Consider the following 14,592-nt stretch of genomic DNA (forward strand, 5'->3'; position numbering starts at 1 on the left):
TCCCTTTTGCTGCAGCATTTATAGAGGAGAAAGTGCCAGCGAGAAGCGGAGCCTCACAACTCGCCCAGGGGCGGGTATTAATGGGCCAATAAAACGTGTCCTTGTGCCTCGTCTTAGTGCTATATTGGGAGCCACCTTCATTGCTAGAGAAAGGAAATGAGATCAGAGAGGGGTTTGGAGGCTCTAAGCTGTTACATTCTGCTCTCTGCACACCCAGGTGCTGTTCTTCATCTGCCCCTGTGTCGCGTGCTGAGTGTCGCTCAGTGATGAGCTGCCAAAATTTTAACAACCGGTTCCCTATAAAAAGTTCTGATTTAAGGGGGGCGGAGCGGAGGAGGGGCCGGGGCAGGCGGAGACATACTTGTGGGGCCGGAGGCCCCTGCAGGGCCTGGGGCAAATTACCCCACTTGCCCCCCCAGCAGCCCTAGAGCTTGCAGCCCCCTCCCCCCTTACCTTGCTGCAGCTCAAAGCAACTCCAGAGCTCAGCTGAGCTGCCCACGCTGCAGCTGGGGGGAAGCTGGGGAAGGGCCGGGGGAGCCTCAGTCTCCCCAGCTGGAAATCCTGGGAGCAACAGGATGGTCCGGCCCACGGACCGGAGTTCTTTGCCCACCTCCTGGCCCTTTAACAACCGGTTCTCCATGGAGGTCTAATTTTAGCAACCGGTTCTTGGGAACCTGTGGGAACCGGCTCCAGCTCACCACTGGTGTCGCTGCAATCAAAAGGGGGCACTGATGAATGCACAGTTAGCCCAAGCAGCTGCACCATTCATCCCTCTTCCCCACCCCCTTTCTGTTCAGCCCACCACGGACTGTGTCTCTCTGAAGGGTTTAGCGAAAAGGGGGCTGTACATTTCAACCCCCTGCTTGCTTGTGTCTTCAGGCACAATGAAGAGGAAGGACGATGTGATTTCAATGCACTGAAAGCACAGTACTCATGCTGCAAGGGATGCTTTGTGAGCGAAGAATCAACTTCTAAACATCTAGGAGCCTTGCAGACACCGGGTTTAATCCCAGCAGGGGCAATTCAAAGCCTTCATTTCTCCCCAGCTTACTGGGTATGGAAATAATACTTGGCGTTATCTATATCTCCTTCCCTCCAAGGATCTGAGAGTGCTACTGTAATAAGTAATCCTCACAATCCCCCTGAGGGAAGTGGTTTTATGCTCATTTAACAGATTGGGAAATTGAGGCACTGCAAGGTTAAAGCATGTGTCCAAGTCACACAGAGCCAGGAATAGAAGCCAGATGCCCTGGTGCCTAGACCTGTCCCTTACCCAAAACACATTTCTAGAGTTTAAAGCCAATCCCTGGTGCATTGTTATTTTTGCCTCTGTTACTACTAAAATCCATCCCTGTTCTGTTAAACACGTTTCAGGAAGCTGGCGTGTAACAGAAAGTGTCAGACTCTAAAGTATCTCCAGCTCGGCCACGCAGGGCTCTGTCCTGACAGGGGAACACTCTTCTGCTTATACCACGACTCCCTCCTATTTTTCCTGTCACCATTTGCCACCCACTTGACACAGCTACAACTCTGCACACCTGAGTTACATGGCACATGGAACCAAGGCCTGACAAGGGGAACTGCAATGTCTGCAGAGAGGGAAAGGCAGAGACAAACGGCGACAGCAAAGCAGAGGGTGGACTGGGTGGTGGAAGGGATTGCTAATGGGCTACCAAGCCATTCTTTGCTAGGTCTCCAGCCTGAATCCATACGGGGTTGGTACTCAATGGATGTTACCACTATCCAAAGGATGTTCAGTTGTCTACATGAAATAAGTTGGTGGGCCTCACTGTAATACTACCAGCTAAGGGTCCACATCCCATTGAGCATCTCTGCTGGCACTCTCAGCAAAGAAAGTGAATGGCCAGGGGGACTAACCACCCCTGCCGCAGTCCTAGCCCTGGTCCCTGCAGGTCAGGTTTGAGGCGTGCTGGAGTGGGATGAAGCAACTTCAATCTGCAGGCTGATGCTTGGCAGCCTGGCACCAGCTGCGGTACATTCACCGACAAAGAGCTCAAGATGAGGTTTCAAACCAGTTTGGGCATTGACAACATCCCCAAAGCCCTCCCTCTAATCTGAATGCAGATTCCAACTTGCTTTTGTTTTCGATGGAGTCTGGCAGTCCCCTGTGGTTGGCAATCGCACTGCCATAAAGCAGTGGAGCTCAGTTGTTAATGCTGGAGGGGAAAAAAAAACCCCGCTGCAGTGCTACATCGTTTTCCGAGTGCTCTATCTAATTAGGAAGAAGAGTAAATCACCAAAGGGCTGAAATGTATTTCACTGCAAATATAATGAAAGGAACAGTCAGTCATTCCAGTCCTGCAGAATGCACCACAAGATCCTGATTTCCCAGTCACTTACCCTGAAGCCAGTGAAGTTGCTCTGGTGCAAGTGAGATCAGAATCTGGCCCCATGAGTGCTTGGTACAGGGGAGATTCTGCTCTGTCACAGCTGGAAGGTGAGCAGCTCTGTGACTAGGACACTGAGGGGCATGTTCTGACCTCCCTCAGTGGGGCTGTGCACAGGTGAGAGCAGGAGCTAACCTCACGTAGCTTGAGGCACAAGCACACCACTTTGCTGTCACTGTGTTAACTTCTTTGGTCCATTTTGTGTCGTATTGCTTTCCCTTTTACACACAAGCTGTCATCCTGCTTCTCAGCTACCTCGTGTTGGAGTGCTCCCAGCTCGCTGAATGAGCAGTCATTGCCTGTTACGAAGGGTCAGTTACATCACCGTTGCTGCAGGGAGAAGCCAACTTTCCCTCTCTGGGCCAGGGAGACTCACTGTGGTCCAGGTGGGGTTTCCACCCTGCCTACCCTCAGGAACTCTGCTGGTGGAGGATACCAAAGAGACAATTATTGCTGCTATTACACCAGTGCCCAGAAACTGCAACCAAGATCAGGGCCCCTGTGTGCTAGGCCCTGTATATACACACAGTCAGAGACATTCCCTGCCTCAAAGAGCTTACAGGAGGCCCAGCGAGATGAAGTGGCTTGTAATCCAAGGCCACGCTGCGGGTTAGTGGTAGAACTGGGAACCAAACCCAGGTCTCCTGCCAGTCCAGGGCCTTCCATAAAAAGTGTCTCCTCCAGCCTCCATGATCATAATCCAGGCTTGGCCAATGCCACTCATTTTTGCACTTTATGGGACCCCTGCAACTCTTGACTAGCTTAATCTAGCAATGGGACGGGCAACCCCCAGGGCTAGCAAAACTTGGGTCGGTTACAGTTTGAACCTTGGTTAAATGCTGCCTGGGACTCCATGACCATGGCTGCCCTCTGATACTGGGAAGGTAAGAACACTACATGATCAGGGCCAGCCTCAAAGGGAACTTCGTTGATAATGAAAACAGCTAGCGACATAACATAGGTTAGAACAATGTATAAGGAGTATAAACCCTCATGCTTCAGGGCGTAAGGCAACTGCTAACTGACGGGTTAGGAAGAAACTTCTCCTATGGGCAGGCTATTCCATAACTGTCCATTTTGGACCCTTCCTGGAATGAGGCTACCAGACTAGATGGACCATACGTCTGATCCAGCATAGCACGTCCTACATTTATGTTTAGTTTTCTTTGCAAAGACGTGTTTTAGACGATTAATCCAAGAGGGAGAAAAAGGCTCACTGCGGCTTTTTGTGATGAATTTCTTCAGACAGCAGTGCAAGAAAGAGCAGATGCTGCCGGTCAGACCACTGACAAGAAATTCTCTCTCACGCACACACTTTACATGGTGAGAAAGAAATAAAATACTTTAGAGAAATAGTGTATGGAAGACAACAATAGCACTAGACAATGGATGGGATTATTGTAAAACACGAGCATCTGTTCCTCTGGATCCCTGAAAGCGTTGCTACATCTGTTAAGACCGGATTTTTTTTCGTTGCTAGCCACAGTCCCCCAGAGGTGCTGAAGTATTAAAACCAGCTTAAGATCTGTCTCCCTATCATCAAGTGCCTCGTTCTTCTTTCATGACTGCAAGCCTACCCGATCCGATCTGCAGCATCATTACAGCTGCAAACAGAACCAAGCCCAGCCTGATCTAGCTGTCTGACATGGTGAACAGGGACAGTATATCACCGATTTAACCTCTCCATCGAGGCTCAGAGCTAGGAGCTCCCCAAAGGACAGGTGTGAACACAGAGGGCAAAGGTGGATTTAGATGACTAGAAGCACAGGGCTCAAATTCCACTTGCCATCAAACTATATAGGGGAGGTATGCTCAACCTTTTCCATGCTGGGACCTCTCTTCCATCTAGCCATGGTCTAGCTGGGAACCTCTCTCCGATTTAGCAGTATAGGCATGGAAGGGTTGTCACAGCCTTCTGGCGATTATTGATTCTTAGATTCCAAGGCCAGAAGGGACCACTGTGATCATCTAGTCTGACCTCCTGTATAACACAGGCCATAGAACTTCCCCAAAAGAATTCCTAGAGCAGAGCTTTTAGGAAAACATCCAATCTTGATTCAAAAGATGGCAGTGATGGAGAATCCACCATGATCTTCAGTACACTGTTCCACTGATAGTTTAAAAGAGTACCTCTTATTTCCAGTTTGAATTTGTCTAGCTTCAACTTCCAGCCATTGGCTGATGTTTTACATGTCTCTGCTAGACTGAAGAGCCCATTATTAAATATTTGTGCCCCACGTAGACATTGATAGCCTGTAATAAAGCAACCCCTTACCTTTTCTTTCTTAAGGTAAATAGATTGAGATTCTTGAATCTATCACTATACAGCATGTTTTCTAATCCTTTAATCATTCTTGTGGCGCGTCTTTGAACCCGCTCCAATTTATTAACATCCTTTTTGAATTGTGGACACAGAACTGGACACAGTATTCCTGCAGCGGTCGCACCAATGCCAAATACAGAGGTAAAATAACCTCTCTACTCCTACTCAAGATTCCTATTTATGCATCCCAGGATCGCTGTTTTGGCCCCGGCATCGCACTGGGAGCTCATGTTCAGCTGAATATCCACCATGACCCCTTAATCTTTTTCAGAGTCACTGCTTCCCAGGATAGAGTTCCCCCATCCTGTAAGTATGGCCTAAAATCTTTGTTCCTAGATATACAGATTTACATTTAGCTGTATTAAAAACACACGTTGTTTGCTTGCACCCAGTTTCCCAAGTGATCCAGATCACTCTGAATCAATGACCTGTCCTCTTCGATGTTACCACTATCTCAATTTTTGTGTCATTGGCAAACTTTATCAGTCATGATTTAATATCTTTTTCCAGATCATTAATAAAAATGTTAAGTAGTGCTGGGCCAAGAACTGATCCTTGTGGGACCCCACTAGAATAATGATTCCCCATTTACAGCTATATTTTGAGACCTATCAGTTAGCCAGTTTTTAATCCATTTAATGTGTGCCATGTTCATTTTTTATTGTTCTAGATTTTTAAATCAAAATGTTGTGCAATATCAAGTCAATTACATCAACACTATTACCAATTTTATTAACAAAAATTGTAATCTCATAAAAAAATACCAATTTAGTTTGACAGGATCCATTTTCCATAAACCCATTGATCTGCATTAATTATATTACCCTCCTTTAATTCTTTATTAATTAAGTCCTGTATCAGCTGCTCTATTATCTTGCCTGGGATGACTGACAGGCTTATAATTACCCAGGTCATCCTATTTACTATTTTAAAAAATTAGCACAATGTTAGCTTTCTTTCAGTCTTCTGAAACTTTCACATTGCTCCAAGACTTCTTGAAAATCAACATTAACAATCCAGTAAGCTTCTCAGCTAGCTCTTTTAAAACTCTTGAATAGAAGTTAACTGGACTGATTTGCAAATGTCTAATTTTAGTAGCTGCTCTTAACATTCTCCAGAGACACTAATGGAATGGAAAGTGTGTGATCATCACTATATGATGAAACTATATCATCTGTTTTTCTTCAATTACAGAACAGAAATAGTTATTGAATGATTCTGGCTTTTCTGAATTATTATTGATAATTCTATCATTTCCATCTATTAGCAGACCAATACCATTGCCAGGATTCTTTTTGTTCTTAATGTATTTAAAAATATCTCCGTATTGTCCTTAACTCCGCTGGCCATATATACCTCCTTGTATCCCTTGGCTTCCCTTATCAATTTTCTACAATGCTGAACTTCTGATTTATATTCATTACTATCAACTTCCCCTTACTTCAATTTGTTATATATTCTTCTTTTTTTTTTTGTGACAGATGCCTTCACTTCCCCAGTTTGGTCTTTTAACCAGTAAAACCTTCTTCCTTGATTGTGGCTTTTGGGGACTCTAGTAAGGTGTTCTTAAATGATTCCAAATTTTCATTCACATTTTTCTGATAAATTCTTCATTCTAGCTGATTTGGCTCATAATTGTTTTCAGCTTTGTGAAACTGGCCTCATTAAAGCACTTTCTGTATATTACTGATCTGCACTTTATGCAGCTTGCACATTATAAACGTTATCAAGTCATGATCACTTGTACCTAAGTTGTTTGCAACACCCCACACCCCCCTTTGAGAATGCCTGAGTTACTATTTCAGGCATGCTGCAAATTCAGGCAGGTATTGATGCATCCATTCACATTTTCAAGATTATGTCTGTGAACATATGAGCTAGAAACATAGTTGGATGTTTTAAAGAAAAAACCAAGAATGGGAGGGAATGGGAGTTCTAGCAGTTCCCCAGTAACATGTTCACAATCACCAGGTTGAGAATCTTTGGTTTAGCTTATTTAGCAACATTGTATCTATCACCATGGAGGAGATGGGCTACTATAGACCAATAATGGCAGCCCTTTCAGTGTTGGAACACTCTGAGACATTGAAAGGCTCCATACTTGCCCAGGATACAGATGAAAATAACTAGGGGAAACCATTCAGAACATTTGGAGTGAACCCAGTATTAGTCAGACACTACTTGAGACCATGAGTGGGAAACTCCCCCCCTCCCCGCCACCTTCAGGGAAGCTAGCCCCCGGCCCTACCCTTTCCGCACGAGGCCCCGTCTCTGCCTTGCCCCTTCTGCCCTCCTCCCCCACCAGACCCTCCCCACCACCCGGGGAGCCCCACCACAACTCTGGAGCGCCGGCCCGCCCCAGCCCCAGGTGGTCCCAGCCCTGGAACACCAGCCAGCCCCAGCCCGGCCAGCCGGTCCGAGCACCCACCCCAGGTGCCCCAAGTCCTAGGCCACCAGCCAGCTTGCCCTAGCCCCAGCCCCAGCCCACGTTGGGGGAGAGGCTGAGCAAGGGCAGGAAGAGGAGCTGCCTGGTCTGGGGCCACGGGGGAAGACTGGGATGCAGAAGGGGGCCTCACGGTGGAGCATGGGTGGGCCATGCCTGGCTGTTTCGGGAGGCTTAGCCTCCCCTGGCCCATGATACCCGCCGGCCATACTTGAGAGGAAGAGCCAGCCCCATCTCTTGGGAGGATGAAGATCCATGTGTCCCTGCAACAACAGAGACTCACCAAAGTTCTCCCCACCCCAGATATCCATGGCAGTGTCATACTTCCCCAGGTGGTTGAACCAGGCTTTGTCGATCACAAAGAGCCCCCCTGCAATAATTGGAGTCCTGCAGAGATACAAAGGGAAGAGGACACAAGCTCTTACTCAAACATTGGAGCAGAACCCGAGATGCACAATAAGCCACCTCCTTTCTCTTCCTATTCTGCTCTCAGATGGATATATCTCTGAATCTTCCTATTACCCCGAAACAAGGACACACGTCTCAACATGGCAGAGCCATTTAACTCATCGGCTTGGTATTTTTCTGTCAATCATAAACTGCCTGGCACTTAAAATCAGGCTAATGCACCCATTAGCACAACTCCTACAAGCCCAGAGTTAACAGCCCCGATTGTAGGCTTCAGAACCAAAAATGCACTTAGCACTTGGAGATTATTTACATGACATGACCAAAATGGCCTTTGTGACGTATCTTATTAGGAGCACCATTGCAACAGGGAGAGGACACCTGTGCCTATTCAACAGGGGATTTTTAAAAGCCATCACTGTGAGTTTGATCTAGGGTTTCTCAAACTGGAGGTCCCGACCCAAAAGGAGGTCACAAGACTATTGCAGGGGTTGCGAGAGCGGCGGCTGCTGGCTGGATGCCCAGCTCTGAAGGCACCACCACCATCACCAGCAGCAGTCACACCTTGAAATATTTTCAAAGGGGGTCCCAGCAAAAAAAGTTTGAGAACCCCTGGTTTGATTTTTATTTAAAAACAGGGCTAGTTTTTACCTTCCAGATTAGCTGAGGGTATCAAAGAGAAGTCATGTGGAGGGGTTGAAGAGAGAGAATCATAGAATATCAGGGTTGGAAGGGACCTCAGGAGGTCATCTAGTCTAACCCCCTCCTCAAAGCAGGACCAATCCCCACAGAGATCTTTACCCCAGTTCCCTAAATGGCCCCCTCAAGGATTGAACTCATAACCTTGGATTTAGCAGGCCAATGCTCAAACCACTGAGCTATCCCTTCCCCCTAAAGGAGAATCATTTTAGGAATATGACCCATTTGATGGGGCAGGCCCCATTTCTACGAGCCTGTGCCAAGTCCTGCAAACATGTACAGTTAAGATGCACTGGATTTGTCTCGGGTCTCATGGTCCCGCTGCACTGGGAGGGGGCTCCAATTGTTTTTGCAAGGCAGGACAATCACGAAAATGAGATGGGGCATCGGGAGATGAACATGAGCTCATTACAAGAACCAGGGTAAGATGCAGCAAGATTTGGTTCCCCTTGATGTGTGTCCTCTGCATCATTTCTGGACCTCTGAGCTTTCACCACCACATTCCTTATTCCGTGCTGCACGTCACAAGAACAATACTTCTCTTCAAGGACTGGACAAAATACCAGCCAACACCATACCTCAGCCCGCAACAAGGGGTGGTAATGAGTAAGGTGAGGCACTCCCTCCAACCCAAGGGATGAGGACAGATTTTTTCCTCTTCCTGATTTGATTAACTCTCCTGAGATTCACCACTCACTTCCTATTACCTTCAGACTTGCTGTCCACCCCTTAGGCAGCTTAGAAGGGCAAGGCTGGTTGGGAAGGCGTGATCTGGATCACCTGCTTTCATCAAGGGTTTCACCCTTTTTCAAGGATTCCTTTTGTTTTGGGGTAAAATATGAGTTGTGAGAAGTAAAGTAAGAGTCTTTGCTGAGGGGAGAAGGCTGGATGAACTAGGAGCCTTCGCTTATTTTTACTTAGACTTTTGGGGAGGAGGGAAACATGTGGAGCCCTTAGGCACTACCTTATTACAATAATAAGATCCATGAGACTCAGGACTGTTATGGGACGGGTGGGAGTACCTATCCATCTCCTCCATGGTGCCATATATGTTAAACCAGGTCCCTAATTAGGTACTTAGATTTCCTTCTGGACCAGCTAAATAGAACCATGTGCTGTATCTACAGAATTGGGCAATATCTCCAGTCAGCGTCATGTCCACAGCTGGTGAAGTCAACGGAAAGACTCCCGTAGACTTCAATGGGCTTTGAATCTACTCCTTAATGTGCAAATTTACCTGCAAGTGAAAAGGGCAAAATCAGACAAGGCCCTGGATACAGCCTGGCTGGCACCAGCTTCCACAGGAGAAAGCCCTCTATTCACCCCAGTTTTCCCCCCTTCGCTGCCTTGCTACTTACTTAATGGCTTCTGTAGGGTCAATTCGTTTGGCTTTCTGCTCTGGGGAAAGCTGCTCCCATTTGAAATGTAGACTCCAATCAAACCCTACAACCAAAGTAGAGAAGGACCATGGTGAACTTGGAAATGGACACAAACTAGGAGACCACCAAACCCATCCCCTAGCCAGCACAGAATTGTTTCTGATTCTCCAGTTTCAAATGACTCAGATAAGGGGGCTGCAGCCAGTTCTCTTAGGAGACGATTCCAGTGTCTCACACATTTAAATATTACAAACAAAAAACTACATGAAAGGAACGTTACATTGCAATGTCCAACACTCAAAAGTCAGGAAGTGCTAGAACAAATGTGTCCTGTACAGCCTTAATTCAGCACCCTTATGCATATGCATTAGGATACAGCCTTTAACTACATGAGCACACACTATGGCCTTCACAGGAGCCCTGCCTCATTCAGTGGACAGAATGGAAAGGGCTCAGTTGATGATCAGCAATTCTTTATTTCATTTTACCACCATCGTTCACCATGTGGGCCCATGGCCTTATTTATTTATTATTAATTTCCTCATGGGCTTTTCTATGGTGCTCATCGCTGTAATACTGGAGGGGTTCACAAGCATTAGCGAATTTACCTTCACGATCCCCCTGTAGAATGATGGGGTGATACTATCCTCATTTTATGGATGAGAAACTAAGGCAGGGGTAGGCAACCTATGGCACGGGTGCCGAAGGCGGCACACAAGCTAATTTTCAGCGGCACTCATGCTGCCCAGGTCCTGGACACCAGTCCGGGGGCTCTGCATTTTAATTTAATTTTAAATGAAGCTTCTTAAACATTTTAAAAACCTTATTTACTTTACATACAACAATAGTTTAGTTATATATTATAGACGTATAGAAAGAGACCGTCTAAAAATGTTAAAATGTATTACTGGCACGCGAAACCTTAAATTAGAGTGAAAAAATGAAGACTCGGCACACCACTTCTGAAAGGTTGCCGACCCCTGAACTAAGGCATGGAGGCACTAAGGTCCAAAGTGCACATTAACTCTTGGTGCCCAGTTGGAGAGACGTAGGGCCTGATTTTTCAGAGTACTCAGCATTACACAGCATTTTGAATGTTCAAAGCACAGCTCCTATCGACTTCAGTTGCAGTTGCGAGTGCTCAACACATCTGCAAATCAAGACAGGCCCCCAAAATTGAGGAACATACAAGTAGTGACCATCTCTGAGAAGTCTACTTTAAGGAACTCTGTGGCAGGCATAGAAACCAATTCTCCTAGCAGCATTCCACTGCCTAAACCCCGAGACTCTCCCCTCCCTTTCTGCAGTCCCCTGCCTCATTCACTACCCACCTTTCAACTCTGCAACAAATGAAACAGGGGCCCTCAAACAACAGCCTCCTTCACTGCACAGCCCTGGTTCATTCTCTACACACTAGGAAATGTTGCATGTTCTGGGGCGTCTAGACAGGGAGGTGCAGAGCAGAAAGGGTCACAGAGACAGGAATCGCAGAGAACCAGCAAGTTTGCAGTGAGGTCCAAACTAGAAGCTGCCTCGTCTGCTGAGCCCCCATCTTGAGAAGGGGGATCAAAGATTCTAGCAAAGAGGCAATGAGCCATGCCTGTCTGAACTTGAAGAATGGCTTTGGTTCTATTTATAGAACTGTATAAATTGCCATACAAGAATACATTCACGGTTCATCTAGCCCAGTTAACCCTTTCTGCAGAGGCTAGAGAGACTGGACTTCTGTATGGGCCATGTCTTCTCCGGCACAAACCTGTTAATCTGTTATTAGTCTCATCATAGCTTCCATTTGTCTCTGTGTTAAAACCACCAGACAACCAAGCCTGGTAGATAGTCCCTGCACAGAGCACTAGCTGGCACTTTCTAGAGAAATCCAAGGACACGAGTAAAAAACTCCAGGGGCGCGTGCAATGCAAAAACAAGGAGAGGAGCCACTCTCTCTGAGAGTAATCAGAGAACAGCATTCTCCAAGGAAGGAAGAATCATCTTGCCATTTAGCAGAGGGAAGTCATATTTAAGTGCCTGATTCTTCACTGTGTCACTTTGGTTTTACACTGGCATATATCTGGAGTGACTCAGTGGGAAAATCAGGCAACCAGAAATGTGCAAGGCTCAGAAGGGGACTTCAGCAAACAAACCAAATTATAGCTGTGGAGATATGCACGGCAATACCATCCCTCTATATCCCTCCCCTTCGATGACATCTGGTTTTCTCTGCTGCTGGGGCTTAGCTTAGATGGAATACTTCCCCCGCAGCACCCTAGTAAGCATCTCCATTCCCTCAAGTCAGTGGTACGAAGGGCCAATCTAGCCTTGCAAACTGATAGAGGGGGAAACGGTATTTTTAGCATGCCTTGCACAAAACAGCTGTGGATACAGAGCATTATAAATAATCTTTACAGTAGGGAGCTCCGACTCAGTGCCTCCTTCACACTGAGTCAGCCACTTCCCTCTGCCAGTGTCTGCTGAGCATAATGCCTGACAGATCAGCATCACCCGACAGGGAGTGAGCACAACACACACTCACCTCCTCTGAGGTCCGAGGAAGCGGCCACGTAGGCAAAAGTGTCCAAGTTGATGATGTCGATAACTGGACTGACCACGCGGGTTGGATCCTGAGAACAAGGGACAAAACAACCCATGACTTTTGACCTGGTGTAGCTTCTCCTCAGAAGCCACCTCAGCAGCAGGGTGCTGGGAAATCCTGTATTATGGGCAAAGATGTGAGGAAGCTGGTTTGCCACTGAGGTCTGGAGTCCTCTACTGATCCACAGGACAGAAAAGTCAAGGGGAGGGCCAAATTCTTAGCTGTGTTCCCTGGCTGGAACTCCTGATGTCAATCCAGTTTCTGCTGGACTGGTGCCATATCACGAGAGCAACTCTCACCCTTGTTGGTTGTCTTATCAGAAAGGCTAAGGGTTGAATGGAAGCATCCGCTCAGACACTCTCATCCCTGGAGGTCAAGGTTGAGGGTACACTGCCAGCGTGGTGTGTGGGGAAGCTTATACTTCCCCTATTATGAGCAGAGGACTTAGTCTCCAAGGCTGTCAAGCCAGCATCTTTCACTAGCTCTAAATTCCCTCACAAAGAAACCCAGACTCCATAGGCTGTGGGTGGGTTTCATACCGAACTTGGCACAAGAATCTTTAGCCGAGTACAAAACTCCATCTTTCTTTTACAAATTCATCAATTTATTTCCCCCACCACCTCCTTTCAAGTCTTTTTATTGAATTTCAAAAGTTAAGCCACAAGCAAACAGTTTAAAGAATAGACAAAACAAAGCCAGCCAGCCAGTTAAAAGATATAGAAAAACACTACATATCATAAATCCGCAAAATGACCATACAGCACTGCTTTTGTCAAAGGAGGGGTAGGGGTTAAAAAAAGAATGAAATGATGTTAAATATTTGGTACTAGTGATTTAATTAACATCTTGTTATAGGAAAAGAGATTATACAAACAGTTAGGGACAAAAATATCTACAGGAGGATGAGATTTTGACAGCTTTGACTGGTCTCTTATCTTCCTTTTTCTTTTCGAAAATCCCAAACTCCAATTATAGCTCAAACTTCAAGCTTTTCTCCTCACCAGATCAAATCGCTTTTCACAGACATGCAGACGAATGCGTCTTAGCACATGCAGGCTTGCTCTCTCACTCTGGGAAAACATTTTGTTTTAGAAATCAGTCCTGACAAATAGGAGCTATGTTCTGGTGCAGTCACAGGACATAGGAGCTGAGCGCTGAAAGTCATGCTGCTTGGCCATATTGGGAACTTAGGCTTTATACATTGGAATGATAAATTTTGGCATGTCTATGACATTGTCTATCTGAGAATCTCAAAGCACTTGTATGGACATTGATGAATTAAGCATCATAACACCCATGTCAGGTCAGTAAATATTGTTATTCTCATATGGTAGATGGAGAAACTGAGACACAAGACATTAAAGACTGACACTCTGCACCTCAAAGTAGCACCCTGGAACCCCCATATTCACCACTGCCATATAATCATGATATGTTTTGTACAAAGTAAACCTTGCAAGGATAATTTTGAAAGTCTTGATTTGTTGCACAGTAATATCAGTTGTACATACTATCATTATATGTGAAGTTATGAAGTATTGCTGAAGATGGTACTGAAATATGCTGTGAGGTTGGGAGATGCCCACAGCCAGCCTTTCATTTGCAACAAAGGAGGGGCCAGATAGCATTAATGGCCCATCAAGAGAATCAACTATCTCAGAGACTTCTCAAAGAAGGCACATACACAGTGGAGCTGCCTGACCCCACCTCACAGTTAGGATCTTTCTAGCAGCTGGAAGAAGGTATAAAAAGAGAGGCAGTGATATCACTTGGCTTCTTCCCCTCCCCATCTCAACACCTGGAAAATCATCTGGAAAGAAAAGACTTGAAACTAGGACGATTGGTCCCAGGTTGTAGGGAAGTCCAGTCTATGTACTGAGGAACTATAAGCTAACTGTACCATCTGTTAATGTGGGACTGTTTGATTCAAATCGTCCATAGTCTAAGTTAGAATTAGACTGAGAATTTATTTTTGTTTCTTAGATAACCATTTTTTATCTCCATGCCTGCTACTTATAATAACTTAAAATCTCTCTTTTTGTAGTTAATACATCTGTTTTATATTTTACCTAAAAGAGTGTGTTTTGGTTGAAGTGCTTAGGAAATCTCAACTCACGTTAACAGGGGCTGTTGCACGTGCATTACCCTTTTGTCAGAGCGGCAAACAAGGTAATGAATTTACACTGGCCAGGCTTCTGATCAGGACAAGATGGTACAGTTTTGGGGCACAGGGCTGGAGCTGAAGGGAATTGTCTGGAGCTTCTCTACTGATAGTTCATGAGAGGCTGGGAGATCATTCATGTAACTCAGTTGGGCATGTCCCTGCCTGTGGATGGCTGTGT

General features: G+C 46.0%; 1 protein-coding gene across 2 annotated transcripts in view; it reads right to left on the reverse strand.

Moving 5' to 3' along the window:
• Positions 1–14,592, reverse strand: part of GALNT14 (polypeptide N-acetylgalactosaminyltransferase 14) — a 194,661-nt gene that overhangs the window by 25,803 nt on the left and 154,266 nt on the right. For both annotated transcript variants that reach the window (XM_045011282.1, XM_045011283.1), the window contains exons 7-9: positions 12,191–12,278; positions 9,640–9,724; positions 7,458–7,561 (exon numbers count right to left, since the gene is read on the reverse strand). In XM_045011282.1, the coding sequence (XP_044867217.1) occupies positions 7,458–7,561; positions 9,640–9,724; positions 12,191–12,278 (277 nt within the window). The remainder of the gene's footprint in view (positions 1–7,457; positions 7,562–9,639; positions 9,725–12,190; positions 12,279–14,592) is intronic.

The sequence above is a fragment of the Mauremys mutica genome, chromosome 3 (assembly GCF_020497125.1).
Source record: "Mauremys mutica isolate MM-2020 ecotype Southern chromosome 3, ASM2049712v1, whole genome shotgun sequence".
Lineage (NCBI taxonomy): Eukaryota > Metazoa > Chordata > Testudines > Geoemydidae > Mauremys > Mauremys mutica.